The sequence below is a fragment of the Crinia signifera genome, chromosome 11 (assembly GCF_055691185.1).
Source record: "Crinia signifera chromosome 11, ASM5569118v1, whole genome shotgun sequence".
Classification (NCBI taxonomy): domain Eukaryota; kingdom Metazoa; phylum Chordata; class Amphibia; order Anura; family Myobatrachidae; genus Crinia; species Crinia signifera.
The window spans coordinates 66,238,378-66,264,585 of record NC_139227.1 but is presented as its reverse complement, the minus strand read 5'-3'; the positions used below and the strand labels follow the sequence as shown (position 1 = coordinate 66,264,585).

At 45.7% G+C, this 26,208-nt stretch overlaps 2 protein-coding genes across 3 annotated transcripts in view; one reads left to right on the top strand and one right to left on the bottom strand.

The window, feature by feature from the left end:
* Window positions 1–3,020, top strand: part of PGGHG (protein-glucosylgalactosylhydroxylysine glucosidase) — a 58,376-nt gene extending 55,356 nt beyond the window's left edge. For both annotated transcript variants that reach the window (XM_083163988.1, XM_083163989.1), the window contains exon 14: window positions 2,620–3,020. In XM_083163988.1, the coding sequence (XP_083020114.1) occupies window positions 2,620–2,687 (68 nt within the window). In that variant the 3' untranslated portion in view covers window positions 2,688–3,020. The remainder of the gene's footprint in view (window positions 1–2,619) is intronic.
* A 4,450-nt stretch (window positions 3,021–7,470) lies between these two features.
* Window positions 7,471–26,208, bottom strand: part of LOC146045286 (cathepsin W-like) — a 52,310-nt gene continuing 33,572 nt past the window's right edge. Inside the window, exons 9-11 of the mRNA XM_083164032.1 lie at window positions 22,739–22,820; window positions 19,092–19,150; window positions 7,471–7,638 (exon numbers count right to left, since the gene is read on the bottom strand). Of these exons, the coding sequence (XP_083020158.1) occupies window positions 7,537–7,638; window positions 19,092–19,150; window positions 22,739–22,820 (243 nt within the window). The 3' untranslated portion in view covers window positions 7,471–7,536. The remainder of the gene's footprint in view (window positions 7,639–19,091; window positions 19,151–22,738; window positions 22,821–26,208) is intronic.

Sequence of the window (26,208 nt, the reverse complement as noted above, 5' to 3'; positions counted from 1 at the left end):
TTTTTGAATAAAATAACACATAGTAAAAATGCATGAATTTTTAATGTTGTTCGATTACAACATCACACATAACATCAGGGTAGGCATACATGTTACACATTGTGGACAAAGTAATTATGGACATAATTTAGTACATATACAGAAACACCAACATTACTTGATGTAAAAATAACAGCAATATGGGGACACATAGATAGTGATTAAAATGCCACATTAGAACATCACAAATATACATGTAATGTGGGTTAAAATGTAGTTTTATTAGGTCTTTATTAAGGTAGACAATTGAGTTAATAGAAAACAATAATTGAATAACAAATAGATTAATTAATCAATTGTCAGATTAGTAGTTGAGAGGCAAGATTTGCAGGTCCATATATGTGAAGGGTATGCCAGCGTGCACGGACGTACGCTCACTCTCACGAGCGGTGACATAAGCTGAGTTTTCCATTGAAAACAATAGGGACCCGTCCGTGCAAACTGGCGTACGCTCAGATCTCCGCAAGAAGTCGGTGGGGAGACAGAGGAAAGACGGCCGTAGACGGCGCCGTACGCTCAGTTGTACGCCAGTTGTCGGAGTGTAAGGGCTGGCCCGGCCGCGTACGTTGCCGTACGCTCATTTGTACGGCACTCCCCTTCTACGTTATTTCTGCCCGTACGTAAGCGGCTGATTTGTGGGTGGACTTAACCCTAACGGCCGCGTACGACTAGCGTGCGGTAATGGCGAACGTACGCACGTTTGGCCGCTCCGAGCAGAATAACCTCCTATATTAGGCGGGCCCATTGCCCATGGGCCTAATATCTTGATGTGACTTTTGGAATTGCAGGAAAAAAGCTATTTTGCATGTTCCCGAATCCTATTACATTGGTCAAGTTCTCAAAATGTGCAAATTTACAGCTATACTGAGATAATGACCTCACTGGAACCACGCATTGATATTTCAAGCAGGGGAATTTTGACTGAATTTTCATACAATTTTGACTATATATACTCAAAATTGCTAGCCAAAATCTCACTGTGTGTATGCACCTTAAGATTTGATACATCTCCCCCCTTAGAAAGGATCCATCCTCCAGCAGCATGTAGGCCTGCAGCAGATTTTTGTATAAATAAGCTTAGGCAGTACCAGCAAAGACACATTATGGACACTTTATTCTTTAAAATTGATTGTTGTCTAGATCTCACCTCAGTAGTCAATTACACTCTGTGCAGATACGCAAACAGAATATAAAACAGCGCTAGTACTGTAGATCTGAATTGGTGTGTTTGTTAATACAACAGTAATTATACACAATTAAATGTAACAACAACCCGGCAAATCAAATCAATTAAACAATAAAAAGCTAATATTTTGGATGCCCACGGGAATCTATATTAGCTTAAATCAATTTAACAGTACTAAAAGGTCAGACAATAACTTTGGATATTTAGGTGCAGATTTATAAAGGTGGTGAAGTGATAATGTGTCTTTTTTATCACCAGCCAATCAGCTCCTAACTGAAGTTACAGGCTTGGTTTGAAAAATGACAGGTAGAAGCTGATTGGCCGGTGATAATAAACAGACAGTTTATCACTTCACCGAGCTTAATAAATCTACCCCTGAGTATTTTTTAGAAAGGTCCTTCTAATGTTAGGAAGTTAATGGTAAGTACTGGTCTCCAATTAGAGTACTGGTCTCCAATAATTATGTGTTAGTGTGTAATGTTTGTGTAATATTTTGTGTTTTTATTCCTTGTCTACCTGATAAGAGTATCCCTTTCAAAACAGCTGCTTACCAGATTTGACATAGGATCTGCGCTCAGTCAGCTGTGTGTTTTTTGGTTTTCTCATGGAGATATGCACATGACACATACAGTATGTCAAACTGATGCCCGTTAGGAAAGTAGAATGATCAAATATTATTGCTTTTATGTAGGATCATCTAATCTGTGGAACTGTGTATTGCCACACCATAGATGATAATGTTGATATAGTCACCAGCATGAAGGAAGATGGGAAGGAAACCAACGAGTTTAGTAAGAAAATAGAGTTAATGTTTATTATTATTATCTTAGGGCAAGATGAATAGCGATAATGTCATTCTGGTACCACTATGGTGCCATCCTCCTCTTCCCAGTTTGGAGGAACACTTATGACATATCCCTGCAGCAATGTGCTTTGTCCCTTCTGTATTAACCAGCTCTCTCTTTACAGATACATTACTGGGGGAGTGGCTAAGATGGGCCACGCCTCCTCACATGAATGCATCTGTGAAGGGAGAGAGACGGCTAGTACAAAGGGGACACAGCACCCTGCAGCACAAGGTGCTTTTAAAGGAGATGCGACTGCAAAGCTCTTGAGTTAAGCACTCCCCCACAACTGCACCTCTGTCATATTTTGGGGGGTTGGGGGCAAGCTGCCCTATTGACCCAGCTTCTCTGCTCTGATACCACTGTATCCTGGGGCTTATCATGCTATTGGGGATCTGGTCCATAGTTCATCTTCCAGTAACTTTATAAGAAGTTAATTTCTCCTTTTTGTTTTAAGAAAGTTGTTTGCATTCATCATACAGTGTGTTATTTATATTTGTATACATTAAGCATTGTGATTACTTCTAATATTATTTATTTTCTGTATAGGCAAGAAAGTATCATTTCCCACCAAAGCAGGCCGGGTTCAATCAAAGACGTCCTGTTATCCACTTTGATTTTAAAACCTCCTTTTATTTTATTTTGAAGATTGTAACACGATCTGTTAAGATACATAAAAAGATGCACGTTGTATCAAATCAACTGCTCAGCCTATTTGGATCAACACCAATGTCATTAATTAGTTGTGCAGTGCACATACACAAGCTATACCTTTATTTTTATAGATACTTTGATTTTCCTAAAAATAGCATCAGTTTGTATATTTCTTCTCACACGACAAAACCAATCTACCAAAAACCTGACTTATTAATTTGGGAGAAGTGAACTCCAAGGAAATATTATTTTTTTTCTTCTATTCACCACCACCAATAAATACTTTGTGGTTCTTCCTTCTGCATTAATCCATCTTTCCAAAAGCTGGAATTCTACAAAGTAAAAACATCTTTGAAATGAAAAAATGTTTTTGTTTGTTTTGCATATTATTATAATATTGTAGCTGAGCCCAATTCCAGATTCAGGGAATTGTATATCTACCATATTATTTATATTCTAATGCAGCAGCAGGTGTCTGTATGAGATGGATGCTCGCTACTGCTACCAGAAAGCATCTAAGTGCTGCATCTGAGGACACTGCCTGGGATCATGTCTCAATTCCAGATGGCTATAGCCACCAGCCATCTTGGATAAGTTGAGACTTAATCAGGTTGGCTGTAGGACCTGGACAGTGGGGTCCAGGAAGTTTGAGATGCAGACCTTGGATCTATCACGCATTTGAAACAGTTGTGACATGACCCCTTTTGAACAGTGCCAGGTGTCTCACAAATCTCTCCCTCACTAATGCCGCAGCATAATCAGTGCAGCTAGTGACATTTCATGCACATGCACAGAATGGCTATTGTGCCTTTGCAGACCACCAAACATCATATTTGTACTCAAACTGCACACCAGGACCACCCCTTAGATTCGCCTATGCGCCTAAGAGGTCTAGTGGCTGAGTCTACTTCTTACGTAATTATGTGAACACTCCATTCTAATACTCAGCATACTGCATGTTTTCCTGCCTCTTCCTACATCCACGCTGCCATGTGCATATTTGGTGCAAACGTGTGGTGCAAAACATTGTATTCAATGCATATTAAATAAACATACTGTATTTCCAACTCTACGTGAGTCCCGCCAGATGCACTAAGCTTCAAAAGTGATAAATTGGAGAGTGATAAACAGCCAACCAATCAGCTCCTACCTGCCATGTCACAGACTGTGTTTGAAAAATGTCAAGTCAGGAGCTGGTTGTTTATCACTCTCCATTTTATCACTTTTAAAGCTTAGTGCATCTGGCCCTCAGTGTGTAAACCAGGGCCATCTTAATGGCATTGTGGGCCCTAGGCAAAGCAATGCACTGGAGCCCCTACTTAAGTAAAAAACAGCAACATAACTTCCTGTGGGGTGTCTCCTCCTACTGTCAGCCATCCTGCAATTAGCATGCTTACAGCCAGTACTGTTTGGCTGCAGCCGGTAGAGAATAACAAAAAAGGGTACTTGTTTCCTAGCACGGCGCCTACTAAGTAATTTGCTTAGTGGGCTATTCTGCGTAGGAAAAGCGCATTGCATGGACCGTTATAGGGCCATGCGATGTGCGATGCGATTTTCCTATGTAATTTATTCATTGCTCTCTCAGCCCCGGGACATCGCATCGCATCTGCAGCAAAATCGGATGCAATGTGGCAAGCGCAGCGAGGGGATGCGGAATACATGTAAAGTAATCCACGTCCGCTCGCCACGCTTCTGGCTCGGTGGCTCACTGCGCTCGCCACACTATATAAAATCAACTCCGCCGTTGTGGATAGTGGGGTAATGAAAAAGTCGGAGGACGCGTTCTGCCGCCCCTCGCCACGCTTCGGGGTGGCGTGGATAGTGTGGGGGGGGGGGTGCGGTAAACCTATTTTTGGGACATACAATCATATTCTAGTATACCTAATAAGATGGCATTGTACACCCTAAAAAAATCGCATAAAATCGCATGAGATTTCGCGGGACATGCCATGCAGTGCGATGCGATATAGTGGGGTACAATAAGCATCAAAAAAATTACATAAAAAAATCACATCGCATGCCACTATAAGGACACATGTGATGCGATGTGATTTCCCTACAGTGCCGTACGTAGGAAATCTGGGCGCTGTGCTAGGAAACAAGTATCCAAAAAAGCATAGGTTGCGCAAAATTTCTCTCAGGTGTGCATGTAATAAAATTTAAGAGGTTTATTCAACTAATAATAAAATAAGCAATAACTAAAAGAATACACATGAATATGCAATTCAATTGATATAACATTATTTCCAATAATATTTATATAGTCACCCTTAGTGCCCTAGGGCTTGCAGATCTTTCAGTGTACCTTCCTTAGGAGCCCAATTGAAGGTGTCTAATCACTGCGGCGGTTGCTCCTTATATTATTTGTATCCCTATTCACATAGGCAGAGGAACACAGGGCATGCCCCTATAATCTAAATTAGATTAAATCTGGCACAGGTGACCACATTAATATGCGAATGCTGCCATTAATTATTGTGAACTGTTTCTATAAAGCCGCCTGCAATCAACTTTTTGGCAGGGTTTGATGGATCTTGTGTGAGGGGGAGAGAAAACCAGCCCTCCCCCCTTTAAACAACCAGCTATATCTTCGGAACCAACTGCCCATTTACATGTAGGCTTCGAATGATTTTGGTCCCGTGAATTTGGGCCGTTTGGTTCCAGAAAAAACTGTCCTCAAACAACATGAACAGACATGAAATTAAATTTCAGAAATGAAAAAAAAAAAATTGGTTTATCCGCAATATCTCGAGAACCAATGAACCCATATGGACCAGGTATCAGATTGAAGGCCCAGCGATTTGGGTTCGACTGAGATCAACCTCGAGCTTCTGTGATGCCGGAGGGGGAACTGGCAACCGTTGGAACCGGGTGGAGGTCGGAATTAGTGGGTCCCATATTATCCTATGTGGAAAATGTTACAGGTTTGCCTGGCGGTATCTCTGGTTCCCGGGGGGCTAACGACACGGGGCTGGGATCGTTGGAAAGCCCTGGCCCTCAGCTACAAATGGGCCTATTTGGAGAGTGGGCCTGGAGCTGTAGCTCCATCAGGCCCATTGTTAATCCGGCCCTGAGTGCATGTATGCAGTGGCGTAACAATGTACAGGGCATGCTAAAAACACTGAAAGTGCCTGGGATGAGCAGCGTGGTCTGCCGACAATGGGCCTTATTCTAGTTCACTCTTTCTGACAAAATCCTTCTTAGATGGACAAGACCATGTGCACTGCAGGGGGGCAGCTGTAAAATGCGCAGAGAGAATTAGATTTGGGTGAGTTATTTTGTTTCTGTGCAGGGTAAATACTGGCTGCTTTATTTTTACACTGCAATATAGATCTCACTTTGAAGTTAAACCCCACCCAAATCTAATTCTCTCTGCACAAGTTACATCTGCCCCACCTGCAGTGCACATGGTTTTGTTCATCTAAGTTGGATTTTGTCAGAAAGAGTGAACTAGAATAAGGCCCAATGTGAGGCAAAGCGCCCGTACCCTGACAGGCCGGCTCGTGCACAAAGAGAGCTATCCCTCCCCCCTATCCTACCCCTCTGCTGTACCTGTGCTCTGGAAGCAGCAGCATTGGGGAGCAGCTGATGAGAATGAGAGAGAGGACTGAAGGTAGCGATGTTTCAGAGTGCAGGCTCCACAGGGGCGCACACATCTATCACCTACGATATCAGGTAGTAACACTGCACATACACTACCGTTCAAAAGTTTTGGGTCACTTAGAAATGTCCTTATTTTTAAAAGAGAAGGACTTTGTTTTTTCAATGAATATAACATTACATTGACTTAATCTGAAATACACTTATACAATGTTAATGTGGTAAATGACTATACTAGCTGCAAACGTCTGGTTCTTTAAGGAATGTCTATATAGGTGTATAGAGGCCCATTTCCAGTAACCCTTACCTCCTGGACCTGCTTGGTACAGCTCAGCGGAGGTAGTTGGGGTAGTTGGGGGGTTGCGGTGGGCAAAATTAGCCGCCCAGGCCCTTCCAGAGACTGGGGCCCTGGACAGCTGTACCCAAGGCACCCCCTTATTGGCAGCCCTGCTTAGCGAATGTACACCCACCCTGCTGAGCGAATCCCTGCACTAGCATGCGAGATGTGTATGCTTACACATCCCCATACATGCAGCCTCACGGAGGAGAAATCATTGGATAGTAGTACACCAGCAAATGATTTTTCCAGCCTTTGCTCTGAAAGTCTATACTTACTTTTCAGATGGCCACTAGCCACCGAATTTGGGGTGGGCGCTGACGTCATGTGACATCAGCCACCCACCCTGAGGATGCATGGGCACACCTGCGTTCATAGGGGTATGCCCAAAATTTCTATCGGCGCGCTCTCCATCTTTGTGGGCACACCCATTAAAAAAAATTTCACACATGCGCAAACCCTCACCATCGGCCAGGGGAGCGAATCGCCCCCAAAACACCAACCACTCAGCTCCTGTCATTTTTCAAACCCATGCTGTAACATTACAGTTAGGACTAGGAGCTGGTTGGCTGGTACGTCTCTCTCCACTTTATCACTCTCCATGGCGTAGAACACCTCTCTTTAGTAGAACCCTCTGAATACAACAATGCATCTGATTTGGGGGGAACATTACTAATATTCTGCACAAATATTATTACTTTAGGAACCTGTTCCCCTTACAAAGGTTACGGTGTTAATAATGAACTGCACTTAAATGATAAAGATGTGAAAGTATATAAAACCTATAATGAGACTATGAATACTCAGCATAAATCGGATTCATTTTATTTTCATGCACAATCACATTTCTCGTTTCCTTGTGATACAGATTTTGGTTATTTTGGGCAAGTAATCTTCTGATTTCCAGAGACAATGGCACTTAGAGGATATTTTGTGACGCCACAGATATTTTTGTCACGGATGATGCGGACATAACCCTGAGAAAACAGAACAAATATTCAGAATTGCAGCAATGTAAATGTATAAAGAAACACGAGCACCACTGGATACTTGCCATCTCCTCACATCCTAATGGGAACATGCTGTTCCACCTGGTATTACTTACTAGGTCGTCATGCATTGGGTCGACAAGTGAAATAGGTCAACATGGAAGGTCGACACAAGCCGTAGGACGACAATGGGAATGTCACCAGTCAAAAGGTTGACATGCACTGGGTTGACCACTGAAGGTCGACAGGGCTTAGATCGACAAGTGAAATAGGTCAACATGGAAGTTCGACACAAGCCGTAGGAGGACAATAGGAAGGTCAACAGTCAAAAGGTCGACATGAGTTTCTCACCTTTTTTGTCCCAAAATGTCAACATGGACACCATCTTGGTGTACTGCCTCTCCTTGCATGGCTCGCTGCAATGTCCATGCTTCAGGCATGGTGCCACACTATTCTATTCTGCCTCCACGCCATAGTGGATGGAAGGGTATGAAATACTGGCCCTTATTCTGATCTGATTGTAGTACAAGTTTGTTTGAAAAAATGGGTGTGGTGTGTTGAAACTGAAATCTAAATTGCAGTGTAAAAATAATGCAGCCAGTATTTACCCTGCACAGAAACAAAATAACTCACACAAATCTAACTCTCTCTGTACATGTTACATCTGCCCCACCTGCAGTGCACATGGTTTTGCCTATTTGCCAAACAAATTTGTACTGCGATTAGATCTGAATAAAGGAATGTAAGGAATAAATATTCAAGGCACAGATCTGGGGCTGCTTACTTTGTATTCTATTTCCCTGTCAGCCATGGATCACATAGGGAAATGAGGGGTAGATTTATCAATGGTCGATCAGGGGAATCTGCGCTATCCCCATGCGCTAAAGCAGGGGATAGCGCTTCCCCTGATCTAAGACACCCGGGTCTATCGTGCGGTGGTGTGGGGCAGGAGGCATAGCGCAGGTACGATATTTCGTACTGCGCGCTTGCCTAAGTTATAAACGGTCAGCATCGCTGACCATTCCGCTGTCTGCAGCCATCGACTTCGACAGCTGCAGGTGGCAATGCCCTATGCCCACATCAGGGACAGCACTGTCCCTGCTGCTGGCTCTGAGCTGCGCTGGGGATCTCGCGAGAGTAGCGAGATCTCGCGCATGCGCAGTGAGCCGGCCGGGGGGGAAAGGAGACAGCGCATCAGTATTAACTGATGCACTGTCTCCAGGAGGGAACATCGCCGGAGGGGGGAGCTAGCGCTCCCCAGCTTCGGCGGACAATACTTTGATAAATCTTGTCAGTCTCCCCTCCTGCTTCGCCTCGCTAATGAGGCAAAGCAGGAACTGTTATAGCGGTGCGCTTGAGTTCCCTACCATAACTTACACTAAAACACAGATACAAACATTAATATGAAGAAATGCACTTAGCACATATACTTCAAATAATATACACAGAATATTTAAGTTTTAGGATTTTGTGGAGTCTAGTGGTGGTGGCTGGCAAATGCACCACACAGGAATGTGGATATTCATACCCCTTTCACACCGCAGCTATAACACGGTATATTGTCGTTTTTAAAAAGCTTTGAAATGGTTATAGCTGCAGTGTGAAAGCTCTAGAGTGAATTTATCAGTTCCAGGAAACCAGTATTTCAAAATGGTTAAAAAGAAGGATCCTACACGGTTCTGAGCTGTTTATTGTGCAGTGTGAATGGCTGAGAACCAGTATTTTAGTACACATGATAAGCCACAGAAGGTGATAGGCTGAATCCCTGCATGATGTCACTGCCCACAACCATAACTGTTTTCTATGGGTGAAACGGGTTCAATGTGAAAGGTATGCCCCTTTCAGACCACACATATTACCCGGTATTTTGACAGTTTTTGTACCATTTCAAAATGATAATATGTGCGGTCTGAAAGGTCCACAGTGAATTTACCGTTTCCAAAAAAAGCAGTATTTGAAAACGGTAAAAAAGGTGTGAAAGCAGTATAGGTTACAAAAATGGACTTAATTCTATGAAATGGAATCCCCATTTTGGCATATGCCTGCATGAAATGCCCTCATGTGTATGATCATATTTTAGCAGCAGGTGCACACACAGGGGAGTTTTTGTGTACCTAGAACACCCCCTGGCCACCAATCAGGGCTGGCGCTACCCACTCAGCAGCTCCTGCAAAGCAGGGAGGCGCCATGCTGAAAAGGCGCCGTCTCCCTCCCAGCTAAAGCTGCCTCAGCCCTCACTGTCACTGCCTCCTGCACGCCGCCCGCAGCGCCTGTCTGACAGCGGGCGGCAGTATGGAGAGTCTGAGCAGCTCCCTGCACCGCGCACACACTGTCCTCCTCCTGTGACCTGCCCCCTCTTCCTCACGGACACTTGTGCTGAGGCATGTAGCGCCGTCTGTGAATGCCTGGATGACATGTCAAGTCCGGATCCGCCCCCTACTCATTGCTCCCTGCTCCTGTCAGCGGTCAATCAAATGACGAACAGGCAGCAGCGCTGCCTCCCCTTCCTTCCCTCTTCTCAGTGTGCTGTGCCAGTGCCACTGCCAGTCCTCAACACTCCGCCCCCTCTATCTCCTTCCCTCTTCTTCCATCTCCTCCTTCTCTCCCCTCCTTTCCCCCTCAGTCAAGAGTGCTGCACATACTTTTTGTACTGCTTTCGGATCGCATCGCACACACATTGCATGCATGCCATGCTATGCAATGCGATCTAGCCCATAACGTATGCGATTCTCGCAGCGTGTATGGGCACCTTTAGTGCCTGCAACATTTTGCAGACACAGCACTGAGATGGTGTATGCATACATGTACATGCACCCGAGATCCTCCAAAGGATCGCATGTTGCATACACTCCCACAATCGGGCTGCAGCTTGTTGCAATGGCAATGTGAAAGGGCGCAAAATGTATGTGTCACAACTGAAGGGCTGGATGAAGTCGTGTGGTGTGTAGCAACCGGAGACGGACCAGAGGAGGAAGGATTAAATCGTGCAGGTTTAATAATAGAATTCATAAATGGAACAACACACACTTGAATACTTTCTTTAAGTGGCAGTTAGTGGTAAATAATAATTGAGCCAGCACGGCACTTTGAAAGAAGAAAAGTTCATTTAAATAATGACAGTTCAAGGCACTGAGGACGGCAGGCTAGGGTCTTGAAGAATGAGAGGATCCGGAAAGAGAATGTACTTGATGGTATGAAGGATCCTTGAAGACTGAAAGAAGATGGATGCTGACTGAAGAATGAAGAATTTGCTTGGAAGCAGAAGACTTGATGAGCGAGGCCAGGGAACTCAGGGATGCAGGCAGGAACCAGACTGTGGAGAGAACTGGCAGCGATGGGGTTAAGCAGAACCTGGATCAACCACAGAGCACTGGAAGCAAGGCACCAAGTCAGGAGAGGTGAGTCAGAGAGCCGGAGTCAGCTGGGAGCTGTGAACGCCTCTGGAGACTCTTTGTACTGACACTGAACAGGCCTAGGCAGATCCCCTATATCCCTAGAGGGCGGCTGCCATTGGCTGTCAGGTCAGTATGGGCGGAAACCTCAGACATGAGCCAATCTGCTATTTGCCCTTAACCAAGATGGCGGCGCCGGCCTCCCGGCACCCCTACAGCACACACCGCTACACTTGCCGGCGTCCCACGCTGCCTGCTGCCCACCAGACTGCCGCTGCCTGCTGCCGCTGACCTGGAGACCACTACACGCTAGCCGACGGCGGGCGCGGACGGGTGAGTAGTATGCCCGCCGCGCACCACCGCGGCTGCGTGTGACAGTACCCCCCCCTTTCTTGGTGACCCCAGGGCACCTACGCACCTTGTGTGGATTCCTTTGAAAGAATTGTCTCACCAGACGGGGAGCATGGAGATCTGCAGCATCAATCCAGGAATTCTCTTCAGGACCGAATCCAAGCCACTCTACCAGATACTGAAGATGGGTATTGCGGCAACGTGAGTCGATAATGCGCTTCACCTCGAACTCTGTCTCTCTCTCTGAGCCAATCTTGGGCGGTTTAGGCACCTTTTTCTGATATAAGTTCAATCGCAAAGGTTTCAAAAGAAACACATGAAAAGAGTTTGATATCTTTAGGGAAGAAGGGAGCTGTAGTCTGTAGGCCACCGGATTAATCACTTGAGTGATTGGGTATGGCCCGATGAACCGGGGAGCCAGCTTCATGGAGGGTAACCGAAGGCGTATATGGCGGGTAGACAGCCATACTCGATCTCCAACCTTCAATCTAGGAGCCGCTCTTCTTTTTCTGTCCGCCATCCTTTTATATCGAGCGGATGCTTTGAGGAGAGCGGTATGAACGTCTGACCAGATTTTTGCAAACCGTTGTAGAGAAGAAGCAGCTGCAGGGACATCGGACAACGATAAATCTGAGAACTCTGGAGATCGGGGATGTTTGCCAAAGACAGTAAAAAAGGGAGTGGTGCCAGAGGATGAATGATAGGAATTGTTGTGCGCAAATTCCGCCCAAGGCAGAAGGTCTACCCAGTCGTCTTGAGAGGAAGAGACGAACAAACGAATGAAGGCTTCCAAGTCCTGGTTGACACGTTCTGTCTGTCCGTTGGTTTGTGGGTGGAAAGCAGTGGAAAACTTGAGCTTGACTTGTACAGCGGAACAGAGGGCCCTCCAAAACTTTGCGACGAACTGTACTCCACGGTCGGATATAATCTCTTTGGGCAACCCATGGAGTTTGAAGATGGTGGAAATGAAGAGCTGAGCCAAAACTGGAGCGGATGGAAGGCCTTTCAATGGGAAGAAGTGCACCATTTTAGAAAACCGGTCAACTACCACCCAGATTACCGTATGCCCTTTGGAGGGAGGAAGTTCGCAGATAAAGTCCATAGACAGGTTGGACCATGGTTCTGTTGGTATGGCTAGAGGTAGAAGAGGACCGGCAGGGGACGTTCTGGAGGACTTATGCTGAGCGCATTTTACACAGGAGGCAACAAAGCTGGTTACATCGCGACGAATGGTAGGCCACCAGTATGAACGCAACAGGAACATTAAGGTCTTCTGTGCCCCCGTATGCCCTGCAAAACGGGAAGCGTGTGCCCAGGACAGCACTCTCTTGCGGAGATTGAGAGGAACGAAGGTCTTGCCTGGTGGGGGTGAAGGCTGGACTGTTACTTGAGCAAAGATCAGCGGATCAAGGATTGGTCGAGGCGGAGTCTCAAGGTCTGCTGGGGTTTCTAAAGAGCGTGAAAGAGCATCGGCCTTGGCATTCATCGTCCCGGGTCTGAATCTGATTTGAAAATTGAAACGTTCAAAGAACATGGCCCAGCGGGCTTGACGAGCTGTAAGACATTGGGCGTGCTTGAGGAATGAGAGATTCTTATGGTCGGAATATACAGTGATTTTATGTCGTGCCCCCTCCAGGAGGTACCGCCACTCCTCGAATGCTGATTTGACTGCCAGTAACTCCTGCTCCCCAATGGGGTAATTCTTTTCCGCTGGAAGAAACTTCTTGGAGAAGAAGGCACATGGGTGAAGTTCCTGGTCCTCCCCTCTCTGTGACAAGATTGCCCCTACCCCTTCTGAGGATGCGTCCACCTCGAGAATGAAGGGTTTGTCTAGGTTTGGCTGGAGAAGGATTGGGGCGGAGATAAAAGCATTCTTTAGTTGCTGGAAGGCTTGAGAGGCCTCAGGTGACCACTGACTTGGATCTGACCCCTTACGGGTTAGAGCAGTAAGAGGTGCAGCAAGGGTGGAGAAGTTCCGGATGAAGCGACGATAATAATTTGAAAAGCCCAGGAACCTCTGGATGCCTTTGAGCGTGGTGGGGGCTGTCCAGTCTAAGATGGCTTTTACTTTTTCTGGATCCATCTCTATCCCAGTGCTGGAGAGGATGTGGCCGAGAAATGGAATGGAGGTGACCTCAAAGACGCACTTGTCTAGCTTGCAGTATAGTTTATTTTGGCGAAGACGCCGCAGGACTTCAGATACTGTTTGACGATGGAGATGGAGGTTAGACGAGAAGATGAGGATGTCATCGAGATACACCACAATGGAATGATACAACAAATCTCGAAATATGTCGTTTACAAATTGTTGGAAGACGGCTGGAGCGTTGCAAAGACCAAATGGCATCACCAGGTATTCGTAGTGGCCGTCTCGGGTGTTGAAAGCCGTCTTCCACTCATCTCCAGAACGGATCCGGATCAAGTTGTACGCTCCTCTTAGATCCAGTTTAGTAAAAATAGAAGCCCCTCGGATCTTGTCAAAAAGTTCGGTGATAAGGGGTAAAGGATAGCGATTCTTGATCGTGATATCGTTCAGACCCCTGTAGTCGATACACGGCCGGAGAGTTCCATCTTTTTTCTTTACGAAGAAAAACCCCGCTCCGGCTGGCGAAGTAGATGGGCGAATGAACCCTTTATTCAAGTTCTCACGAATGTAGTCAGACATAACCTTGGTCTCAGGTAGAGACAAGGGGTAGATGCGGCCCCGAGGTGGAAACTTCCCAGGCATCAACTCAATCGGACAGTCCCAGGGACGATGAGGCAGCAGGGTATCGGCACCTCCCTTGCTGAAGACGTCAGAAAAAGAAGAATATGGTGTGGGTATCGACAAGGGTGAAGCTGGTGAAGACGAAAGACTGGGGCCTCCCTCTTCTTGAGGATTAGTTTGATGGAGTGGAATGACACGAGGCATGCAAGTAGTTAGGCAGTTCGTACCCCAGGCTTTGATCTCCATACTGGACCAATCAATATGAGGATTGTGTTTAGCAAGCCATGGTAGGCCCAGAACTACCTGGTGTGACGACTGAGGAAGGACCAAAAACTCTAGAGTCTCTTGATGTAAAGCACCCACGAGAACCGTCACAGGATTGGTTTGAAGAGTGATTTGCCCACTGCTGATGCGACTCCCATCTACTGCAGTGAGGACCAAGGGATGGGCCAAAGGTTGCACCGCCAAGGAATGTTGAAAGATGAAAGAAGAAGAAAGGAAGTTTCCAGCCGCTCCGGAATCTAGTAAGGCCTGAATCTTGATTTTCCCCTGCGGGCACACAAGGGTAACCGGAATGGTGGAAACAGTTGAGGAGGGAGAAGAAAGCAGGACTCCTAACCTGGCCTCCCTCGGGGAGGTTAGGAGCGGTCGTTTCCCAGACGCAGTGGACAGGAAGACAGCAGATGAGCGGAAGAACCGCAGTACATGCAAAGATTCTCTCGACGTCTACGGGATTTTTCTTCTAAGGAGAGCCGGGAGCGGTTGATCTGCATGGGTTCATCTGGGGGTGTAGTTGTGGAGGAACCTGGTCTAGGAACAGGAACAGCGTTGGTGGTGAAACGAGAGCGGAGACGATCGGAGCGATTTCTCTCTAGTTGACGCTCCTGCATCCGTAGATCTACTTTGTTGCACAAGGAGATGAGTTCAACCAAAGTAGCAGGAGAGTCACGGGTAGTTAATTCGTCCTTGATACGACCTGCCAGCCCATTCCAGAAGGCGGAGACGAGAGCCTCTTCGTTCCATTTTAATTCCGAAGCCAGAGTCTGGAACTGCACAACATATTGTCCCACTGATCGACTACCCTGGCGAATCCTCAGGATCTCAGTAGCGGCAGAAGACACTCTGCCAGGTTCGTCGAAGATGCGACGGAAAGAGGTAATGAAAGCTTCATAGTCATTGAGCAGGGGATCAGCGCGTTCCCAGAGAGGGGACACCCAGTCCAGAGCTGACCCTGCCAGGAGAGACACAATATATGCCACTTTTGCCTTGGAGGTAGGGAAGTGAGATGACTGTAAGGTGAAATGAACATCGCATTGCTTCAGAAACCCACGGCATCCCTTCGGTGAACCATCATATTTGCTGGGGGTTGGTAATTGCATATGATGAGGAACTACGGGTCCAGGTATAGGAACAGGAACTGGAACCTCTGGTGCTGCAGTCACAGAAACTGAGGGAGCCGCCTGGGGCGGAGACAAGGCCTGAAGAAATTGAGCCACTTGGCGTTGGGTAGCATCTACTTGCTCCAGACGAGCCACGATGCTGTGAAATGCGTCCGCCATGGAAGCCTGTTCTTCACCCGACTCCATCGGGTCAGTACAAACTGTCACAACTGAAGGGCTGGATGAAGTCGTGTGGTGTGTAGCAACCGGAGACGGACCAGAGGAGGAAGGATTAAATCATGCAGGTTTAATAATAGAATTCATAAATGGAACAATACACACTTGAATACTTTCTTTAAGTGGCAGTTAGTGGTAAATAATAATTGAGCCAGCACGGCACTTTGAAAGAAGAAAAGTTCATTTAAATAATGACAGTTCAAGGCACTGAGGACGGCAGGCTATGGTCTTGAAGAATGAGAGGATCCGGAAAGAGAATGTACTTGATGGTATGAAGGATCCTTGAAGACTGAAAGAAGATGGATGCTGACTGAAGAATGAAGAATTTGCTTGGAAGCAGAAGACTTGAAGAGCGAGGCCAGGGAACTCAGGGATGCAGGCAGGAACCAGACTGTGGAGAGAACTGGCAGCGATGGGGTTAAGCAGAACCTGGATCAACCACAGAGCACTGGAAGCAAGGCACCAAGTCAGGAGAGGTGAGTCAGAGAGCCGGAGTCAGCTGGGAGCTGTGAACGCCTCTGGAGACTCTTTGTACTGACACTGAACAGGCCTAGGCAGATCCCCTATATCCCTAGAGGGGGGCTGCCATTGGCTGTCAGGTCAGTATGGGCGGAAACCTCAGACATGAGCCAATCTGCTATTTGCCCTTAACCAAGATGGCGGCGCCGGCCTCCCGGCGCCCCTACAGCACACACCGCTACACTTGCCGGCGTCCCACGCTGCCTGCTGCCCACCAGACTGCCGCTGCCTGCTGCCGCTGACCTGGAGACCACTACACGCTAGCCGACGGCGGACGGGTGAGTAGTATGCCCGCCGCGCACCACCGCGGCTGCGTGTGGCAGTATGGTTTGCAGGAGGGCGCCGGACACCCTAGCACCGGCCCTGCCACCAATGTATCATTTGATGTGAATATGTGACATGTCTGCCTATGGGGGGGGGGGCTGTGCAGGAAGGGAGTCTCAGATCAGGGGCTGTTCTGTCTATGAGGGGCTATGCTGACTATGGAGATCTGTGCTGTCTATCTATTAGGGGCTGTGCTGACTATAGGGATCTGTGTTGTCTATCTACCCTGGTGAGCAACGGAGATTTAAAGTTTTGCGACGGGGAGAGGAAGTCCCAGCGTGGTGAGCCACCGTGGCACCAGGTGACTGCGGCTGCGCCGTGGAGAGGCGCTGTGAGCAGGATGGAGCAGGATACAATGCGCCGGGGACACAGAGCGCTGAATTACATGGAGCCATTTGTCACTAATTCCCCTCACTTTCCTGCCCCTCCTAAGGAGTATTGTAGTGACAATGGGGGAGGGGGTCCCTTTCAAGATTTTGCTATAGGGCCCACAAGGTACTAGTTACACCCCTGCCTGTAAACCTGACCTGCCAAGTCTTCCTATAACTTGAGTCATCGTAAACAGAGTCAGACATATTTTTAGTAAGTAAGTAGGGGGAACCTTTACAAGGCAACACACTTGCACATTTATTATTTGTGTATTATTATAACGTGGGAGGAGATGTTAGTTTGGAAATGTATAGCTCACTAGGTGATTCATCGCGCCCTACGGTTGCTCTTCACACCCTCGTAAGGGGCTGCGCCCCCTTAATTTGTAAACGTTTGTATTGTGAGAAATATGGTTAGAATTGTATGAAAGATGCCTGTATTGCAACTTGAGTTATAGGTGAAATATGTTAAATAGAGAGCATATGATTTGGAAGGGGGTGTGTATTGTTTTGTTTAATTAAAAAGCGGTTACAGAGTAAGATGTACATTGATAGTGTGGATGGTACAGTGACATTTGTGGGTGTGGGTGTGGGTGTGTGTGTGCAATAGTATAGTAGGGTGTTTTTGAGTCAGCGGCTCCCCACTGGCGGAGGTCACAACACAGGAAAACAGGAAGCTGGGTAGTGATAGGGGTGTGTGGGCATAAGGGGGACTAAAGAGGAGGGTGAGAGACACAGTGCAGCTTCTGCCAGTGGGTGAGGGTCCAGCGTGTCAGTACAGGAGTACAGGACGGTGGCCCTGAGTCAGTGTCTTCTCCTACTGGGTGGGAGTTAGGGTGCATGAGAGCAGGAGGCTGGGCTATGAGGCATGATAGGGGTATGTGGGCAACACAGCGTCAGCGACTCCCCAGTGGTGGAAGTTATGGTTCAGGAGAGCAGGAAGCTGGGTAGTGATAGGGGTGTGTGGACATACGGGGGACTAAAGAGGGGAGCAGGGGTGCCGTGAATTGTGGAGGGGCGCGGGGGTGCCGTGAATCGAGGGAGGGGGCAGAATTGCGGGAGGGGGGGCGCAGGTGTCGGTGAATCTCGGGAGGGGGCGGGGGTCCACAAAGCGCAGGAGTGGGGCATGAATCGCGCAAGGGGGGGTTGCGAATTGTGGGAGGGGGGGTCGCGGGGGGTGCCGCGAATCGCGGGAGGGGGGGCGCGGGGGGTTGCAGCGAATTGCAGGAGGGGGGTCGCGGGGGCAGGGGGGTTGCCGTGAATCGCAGGAGGGAGGGTGCGGGGGGTTACCGCGAATCGCGGGAGGGGTGGGTCGCGGGGGTTGCCGCGAATCGCGGGAGGGGGGGGGGGGTCACAGGGTGGGGTAGTGCCGCGAATCACGGGAGGGGGTGGTCGCAGGGGGGTGCCGTGAATCGCGGGAGGGGTCGCCACAAGAAAAAATCAACACATGTAAATGTTGACATAAGTGTGGCATTTCATTGGTGTCCATGTCGACACATGAGAATCAATATGAGAACATTCAAAAAATGAAAAATAAATCTCAAAATCGCATGTCAACCTTTTTCATTGTCGACCATAGCCATGGGGGGGGGGGGGGGGGTTTGCCGTGAATTGTGGGGGGGGGGTGTTTTGCTGCGAATCGCGCGGGGGGGGTTGCCGCGAACCGCGGGAGGGGGAGGGGCGCGAATCGCGGGGGGGTCGCGGGGGGGTGTTTTGCTGCAAATCGCAGGAGGGGGGGTGCCGCGAATCGTGGGAGGGGGGTCACAGTGGGGGCGCGAATCGTAGGTGGGGCGGCGGGGGGCGCTCACATGGTGCAGTGTCTTTGCTGGGCAACATGGGGAGGCAGAGGATGTCTGGCACTGTGGGCTCACTGGGCTGGTTCTCTGTCATGTGAGTCAGTCACATACCTCCCAACATGACCCTCTCCAGGAGGGACACATTGCTCTGTTTCTTGACTTCCCTCATAATGTATGATTGCCATCACCTGTTTCACACATGTTATTAATTGAGTAGAAAGGTGCTTGAATACAGGTGCTGGCAATCATTAATTAAGGGAGAAGTCCAGAAACAGAGCAATGTGTCCCTCCTGTTATACACACACTCACACACTTTGAGTGACAGATGTAGCCAAATATATCAGAGATTACATGATAGTAATACTTACTTCTTCTCCCCAATTAGTGCCCCAGCTGTTTTTTGCAATCCAATAAGGGACTTTCTTATCTGAATAAGAAAATATAATAAAGCAAATACATACGGACTGGTTTACCAACATCTTCTAAAAATGAAACCTATTAATTATTATGTATGTGTTAAGGATATAGATTCTAAGCTCCATTCTAAAGTAAAAGATTTAAAGGTCCATACACACTGGGTAACTATGCCCAGCGTGTATGGACAGGGATGATAGCATTCATTGCTGCAGGGAAAGACGCTCAGTGCATACACACTGAGCGGCTTTCCCCCTGCCCAGCGCCGACGGAGGGGGGAGGATGGCGTTGCATAGCAGAGTGCTATGCAAAGACGTCCTGAAAGCCGCTCATCTGCTGGTATAACAAGCAGATGAACGGCTTTCCCGGCAATGTTGTTGTCTGTCTAATGACCGTATCCCAGCCACACTGCTGCCCGGCACACAGCACTATGTGTTTGGTTGAGAAATGCTGCTGCAACTACTGCTGTATTGTATTTACTGCTTTTATGTATTTAATACATAAAAAACAAGTCAGTTAAAAACAGAAGGAAATCCTCATATACGGGAAACAAATCACAATTACCATCAAACGTTGATTTATAAGAAGTTCTCTAAATGAGCATAAGAATAATTAAAAAGGTGATCCCCCCCAGACAGGTCAATAAGATCTGGTAATTTGCGGACTTTTCTTTCCTATTGACCTGTCTGGGGTGGATAACCTTTTTAATTATTCTTATGCTCATTTAGAGAACTTCTTGCATATAAGTTCTCAAGGTTTGATGGTAATTGTGATTTGTTTCCCGTATATGAGGATTTCCTTCTGTTTTTAACTGACTTGTTTCTTATGTATTAAATACTTGATTACGCTATGGTCGTTTCTATATCTCTCTCTTGCATGACATAAAACTGGAGATATATGAACAAGCATTATCGTGCGACCGATTCGATTAAGATAAGAGATATATATATATTATAATTCTGTCTGTACACACACATGTGGAAGGGTTGAGGCGCATAAGTGTTGGAGATAATACATTTTTTAAGGCTATCTAGAAGTTCTGCCTACGTATATAGCTAATAAAATTAGTTAAGAGTAGCACAGCTGACTTATATCGAGAGCACGGGGATGTACTTCATAGACTGAAATAGAATTTAAGAAAATATGTTTCTTTTATCCACAAGAACTATTTGATTTATTAGTAGCAGTTTCTGAGAAAAATTTTTTTTTATAAATTTGCTTTGATACAATCTTTGGATATTTATCTGATATTTATCAGATGCTTTATGATTATTTTCTATGTATTTAAAAAGTTTACAAACAATGTTTTTGACATTAAGTGTCATGACGCCCAAGCTGAGCCACCCAATCTTTCTGTTAAAGCCACCTCTGAAGAAGTTGTGGTTGATGAAGCCAGTTGAGTGGTTATTGCTGGGATAACCAGCTGTTCTTGAGCTCCCCTCAAAAAGGGATGGCAGCCAGATACACCTCTACATGTGGCCCACAAAAAGACTTTAATTTGTGATGTAAGATTTGTTTTTTAACAATATCATGTTACTATTCTAAATAAAACAATTGTTTTTTTGTATTGGTGTTTTCTGGAATAAGGGTCTCTCTTTAGAAAATTTTGGATTACTTTTAAGAAGAATGAATGTTCTTCATGAATACTTTAAAGCAGTGGTTCTCATACTCGGTCCTCAGGACCCCACACGGTTCACATTCTCCAGGTCACCCGACAGATGCACTAATTACTGACCAACACATTTTAAAAGATCCACAGGTGGTGCTAATTATTTCACTTGATTCTGTGTGGAGACCTAAAAAACATGCACTGCTGGGGTCCCGAGGACCAACTTTGAGGACCTGTGCTTTAATGAGATTGCGTTTATAAAGTGTTTGAAACTACTACAGATATAAAAACACTGGAAAAGGACACTCAAAACTATTACAATCCTGGTAACTTAAGGTTCTCAGCCAGAATGTTCTAGATTATGTTTTACAATATCTAAATAGATAAAGAGGGCAGTGTAGTTCCTGATGAAGAATAATGTCCACCTGGGTACACAAAACCCGGCGCTCCGTAAAAAACCAGAGGAGTAATTAAATATACCAGAGAGTATTCTGAGTACATACTTAATCTTCTAACCAACTGCTGCATACATCCAGTGAGTTAGCCTGGACTCACAGAGGAAAAAAACTAATTTTTTAAGCTAATGCGCTGTTGGAAGAGTAAATGCTGATTGTATCCACTGAGAAGAAATGAGTTCGGACACACTGCTACAAATGTAACAATTTTATAATAAAATAATAGTCAAAAGCAAAAAAAAAAAAAAAAAAACGCACAAAAAATTACAGTACATACAATTGTTAAAAGAAAAAAAGAAAAAAGCATAAAAATGCAATGAATGTGACAGCCAATGTTAAGATTTAAGTATCAGGATAATTATTCCCTGTAGATGGGGGTATTTATACACGGTGTGGGTCTCCTGTTGTCACTTTTGCCCCGGTATAAGGTGTTTTAATTAGCAGCAAATAAATCTGAGCGTTTACCTGGAAGTGCCTTGCAGCACCGGACACAAGCAGCATATAAGTGACCCACTGCCCGGCTCCTGGGACATGAGCGCGGCGGCCTATAGAAACGAGCGTACCAACTAAAGGTATTTACCGGCTTTCTGACACCACAAATAGCCGGCGGACTCATTATACTATCCCGCCCACCCAGGACCGGACTTCAGCTTTCAGTAGGTGAGCACATTATCTGCAATTGACATTTCTAGTGTGGACACACGATCCATGACTTAAATCATCTATCAAACTTGTGCTATCAGCCCCTTTCAAAATCACTGAAGATCTGCGTGTTTTGCTCACATGCTAAGAAGGATGGGCTGTCTGCACTCCACATAAATTATATGTTTGGACTCACGTCAAATCCTACTGATTTGCTTAGATTTATTTGCTGCTAATTAAAACACCTTATACTGGTGCAAAAGTGACAACAGGAGACCCACACCGTGTATAAATACCCCCATCTAAAGGGAATAATTATCCTGATACTTAAATCTTAACATTGGCTGTCACATTCATTGCATTTTTATGCTTTTTCTTTTAACAATTGTATGTACTGTAATTTTTTGTGTGCTTTTATTTTATTATAAAATTGTTACATTTGTAGCAGTGTGTCCGAACTCATTTCTTCTCAGTGGATATAATCAGCATTTACTCTTCCAACAGCGCATTAGCATCCAATTGTATATTTTCTAATATCTAAAAAGATGCCTAAAATCATGTGTAGGTTCCTCTCACAAACTCTCATACCAATAATAATAATAATGCATAAATTGATAACAATAATAAAGGTGCCCATAAACGCTGCGATAGCAGCATGCATGCAATGCTGCACATACTTTTTGCACTGCCCGCGGATCGCATCGCACGCAAAACGCATGAGTTGCAATGCGATCCAGCCCATAACTCATCTCAACATTCCTGTATATCCCGTACAATGCACGATGGGTGTCAGTCCTGTCAGTTCCACTCATTTAAACAGTTACTGTAGGAAGTCAGCTGCTATGTGTCTGACTGTATGTGATGAAGTTAAGCATGGTAACAGGTGAGCTTTTACCTGAGGCAAAGCCCACTAATAAAATCATATGCTCCAGTTTTGGACCACAGTTTTTAGGATTCCAAATTCCTTTCTGGTAATGCTGTTAGAATAAAGAGAAGATATTTAGTTAAGTATATCCAGCAGTGTTTGTATAAAAAGAAAAAGCATTTGGTGTTCACAGACTTATAAGAATGTAACAAATACGTCTGTTATTTAACAATGGGCAATACTGGTAGTGTAGAAAGAAAAGAAACAATGTATGATGGGCGCTGGTTTCTTGTTTGCTCCAGTAGTTTGCTCATAAAAAATAAAATGGAGACATAGGGCAGTATTCAATGAGAAAAATTCTCCGTGTTTTATGGAGAGTTTGTGCTTTTCTCGCCTTGGATGGAGACTTTTGCTCTCCAAAAGCGAGCAACCCTATTCAATGTGAAATATTCGCCGTCTTTTTAAGTAATTTTCGCCGTCTCTCTCCGTGTAGAAATTCTCCATCTTTTGATGGAGAGCTGGAATGTGAACTTTTAATCTAAAAGGTTTTTTTTTTAATTTTGGTGTCAAAAAATCAGGTTTTTTTTTCTGTGAAGGGGCATGTTATTTTTATTCATGTGCTTATAGCACATGAATATATATTTAATAAAAAAAAAAATATTTTTTTAAATTTTTTTTTTTTTTTACACAGAGCAGCCAGCAGGGGGCCGGAGCGCTCGAGCCGCTCATTAGATATTCATATATTCACTGCACCCGATGCACGTTCGGGTACAGTGAATACTGGGTCCCCCGCTGGCTATAGGGGGGGGCAGCCTGTGCTGCCTGGGTCCCGGGGGGGGGCCCCCTACCCTCCACATATGTTCTGGGGCATCCAGGGAGACTTTAATCTCCCTGGATGCCACCGTCCCACGGCTCCCTGTCAGCTCCCTGCCGCGGACGCTCGTCCGCTGCAGGGGTTAAGACTCGCCGCGAGTGGCGGCGAGTCTTACATACGTTGAATAGTGGGAGCAGGAGGCTCCGGAACACGGCGAGTGCATGGCGAGAGAAAAAATCTCTCGCCATGCACGGAGAAAATTTGTCATTGAATACTGCCCATAGACATACATAGATTAGAAATGTATGTGTATGAAATCAAAGGCAAACAGAAATAGGGCGGGGTTTGGCCCAAATGAGCAAGTTATTTTCTTAAACGAATATCGTACCCGCACTCACATGGAGTAATGGGTGTATAAACACATAAAGGTATCTTTGGGTGTCAGTGTATCTTTATGGGTGCCAAAATAAGAAGGGTAGATTCGTACCGTACTCACATGTACGATCACTTTTCGAATCGTATAAAAGGTATCTTTTTGGATCCCACAGGTTTTGCTAGAAGGTGATAACGGAATTCCTCCAACCATTCCCAGAGTATCCAAAAAAGAAAGAGAACGTTCTCTCTTATTTCAAAGTTTTTATTACAGAATAGAACATAAAAAGGTGTGCAGGGTGCAACCTGTACCCAAGATGTTAAGTGGACAAAAAGGAATCGTACCTGAGTTGGCAGAGTATGGCCATTCACTGCCAGTCAGGTGCTTCCAGGGTTTACAGGTGTAATTGCTGCACAGCTTCTCTCCACCGACGCGTTTCGACAGATAAACTGTCTTTTTCAAGGCTGGAGAGCAGTTGTGCCTAGTGCTGGTATTTATAGCAATGGCTTAATGGTGTGGGACCCTCCCACTAAAGGGGAGGGAGTCCCATCGGAAGTGTAATGATTGTGTAGAGATTTAAGCTACACAACTCGAATACCCTAAATGAAGGTTTTATTCTGGACTTAATGGGTTTTATTAAACCCCCTCTATAGTTAAACGAGGTGAAGGCATTGGTGGCAGGGTTATAAATGTGTATAAATACACATATACGGCGACCGGAAGCGGTGGGTGACCCGCATCTGGAACGCATGCGTCACTTCCGCCGCTTCTCTTATGCCTATGAACACAAGTAGGCTCCGGCGTCTTAGACGGAACGTCACTTCCGCCGCTGGATGACGGTGACGCGCGCTCTAGGCGTCTAGCGTCACTACCACCGGCTGGCTCTGCATACGCTCATGTGTCCGGGCGGTGACCCGTACATGAAGCGCATATAACACTTCCGCCTGACGGAAGTATAGGTTAGATGGCGGAAGTGAATTTTAATATAGAATTAAAGTGCCAGTGCTGTGTTTTATATAAAAATAAAGTGCCAATGCTTGTTTCAAACTGTGGTCCAGAGATTCCCAATGTGATTCTAATGGGAATAGCTAAAAACATAATATGGGAAATAGATAAAAATAATAATAAAGCCATGCTAAAAAATACCATTACTATTACAAAAATGAATATCTCTAAAAGTACATAAAAATGCCAATACAAAAAATATATACATTTTTTATTTTTTATTTTTTTTATTTATATATATTTTTTGTATTGGCATTTTTATGTACTTTTAGAGATATTCATTTTTGTAATAGTAATGGTATTTTTTAGCATGGCTTTATTATTATTTTTATCTATTTCCCATATTATGTTTTTAGCTATTCCCATTAGAATCACATTGGGAATCTCTGGACCACAGTTTGAAAAAAGCATTGGCACTTTATTTTTATATAAAACACAGCACTGGCACTTTAATTCTATATTAAAATTCACTTCCGCCATCTAACCTATACTTCCGTCAGGCGGAAGTGTTATATGCGCTTCATGTACGGGTCACCGCCCGGACACATGAGCGTATGCAGAGCCAGCCGGCGGTAGTGACGCTAGACGCCTAGAGCGCGCGTCACCGTCATCCAGCGGCGGAAGTGACGTTCCGTCTAAGACGCCGGAGCCTACTTGTGTTCATAGGCATAAGAGAAGCGGCGGAAGTGACGCATGCGCTCCAGATGCGGGTCACCCGCCGCTTCCGGTCGCCGTATATGTGTATTTATACACATTTATAACACTGCCACCAATGCCTTCACCTCGTTTAACTATAGAGGGGGTTTAATAAAACCCATTAAGTCTAGAATAAAACCTTCATTTAGGGTATTCGAGTTGTGTAGCTTAAATCTCTACACAATCATTACACTTCCGGTGGGACTCCCTCCCCTTTAGTGGGAGGGTCCCACACCATTAAGCCATTGCTATAAATACCAGCACTAGGCACAACTGCTCTCCAGCCTTGAAAAAGACAGTTTATCTGTCGAAACGCGTCGGTGGAGAGGAGCTGTGCAGTAATTACACCTGTAAACCCTGGAAGCACCTGACTGGCAGTGAATGGCCATACTCTGCCAACTCAGGTACGATTCCTTTTTGTCCACTTAACATCTTGGGTACAGGTTGCACCCTGCACACCTTTTTATGTTCTATTCTGTAATAAAAACTTTGAAATAAGTGAGAACGTTCTCTTTCTTTTTTGGATACTCTGGGAATGGTTGGAGGAATTCCGTTATCACCTTCTAGCAAAACCTGTGGGATCCAAAAAGATACCTTTATACGATTCGAAAA